The sequence below is a fragment of the Buceros rhinoceros genome, unplaced genomic scaffold (genome assembly GCF_000710305.1).
Source record: "Buceros rhinoceros silvestris isolate BGI_N320 unplaced genomic scaffold, ASM71030v1 scaffold20488, whole genome shotgun sequence".
Taxonomy (NCBI): domain Eukaryota; kingdom Metazoa; phylum Chordata; class Aves; order Bucerotiformes; family Bucerotidae; genus Buceros; species Buceros rhinoceros.
This window is the reverse complement of record NW_010425410.1, coordinates 563-1,156: the sequence shown is the minus strand read 5'-3', so window position 1 is coordinate 1,156 and position 594 is coordinate 563. Positions and strand designations below refer to the sequence as shown.

General features: G+C 66.5%; 1 protein-coding gene across 1 annotated transcript in view; it reads left to right on the top strand.

Annotated features, from left to right (window-relative positions):
• The window catches only part of LOC104497852 (dedicator of cytokinesis protein 2-like), a gene marked incomplete at its 5' end in the record, with an annotated part of 12,658 nt that extends 12,073 nt beyond the window's left edge, over window positions 1-585 (top strand). Inside the window, 1 exon segment of the mRNA XM_010141150.1 lies at window positions 415-585. Within this exon segment, the coding sequence (XP_010139452.1) occupies window positions 415-585 (171 nt within the window).
• Between the last annotated feature and the right edge of the window lie 9 nt (window positions 586-594).

Genomic DNA, 594 nt, shown 5'->3' with positions numbered 1-594 from the left:
TGTGGGTCTGGGGCAGCAGGGATCAGCTTGAAGGGGACTCAGCGCAGCAGCAACAGGGTGAGGGCGCTGCATGGGGGACCTTGGGGTCCCTCGGTGGGGGGACAGCACTGCCATGGGGTGGCTGGAACTGGCACAAAACCAGGACTGGGCAGAGGGCACTGCTGGCCCCGCTGGGCCGAGGGAAGGAGAGGGGAGGCTCTGCACCTCTATCCCTCCTGGCTCTCTCAGGCTTCCTGTGCTCCCAGGTCTGCTTTCAGGACCGGCGCAGTGGACGGCCCCGCTCCATGGCGTGGGGACCCAGCAGGGACCGGCTGAGCCATCCTGAAGCCAGGCAAGTGCTGTGGTGGGGAGCACTGATCCCAAGCCACCCCTCTCACCCCTCCCCGCTGAGCCATCCTCTCTCCTCCGCCCCAGGCACTTCTCCCACCTCCCCGGCCCACTGCACTCCTGGTTCTCTACCCTGATCTTTACCCTGATCACATCTCACGGGTCCATCCTCTCATGGTGGCCACCACGGTGGCCCTGTCTCCAGGGAGGGGGCTGGGAGCAAAGGCCCCTGGCTACCTGGACACCGCGGTCACCTGAGCCACCCAC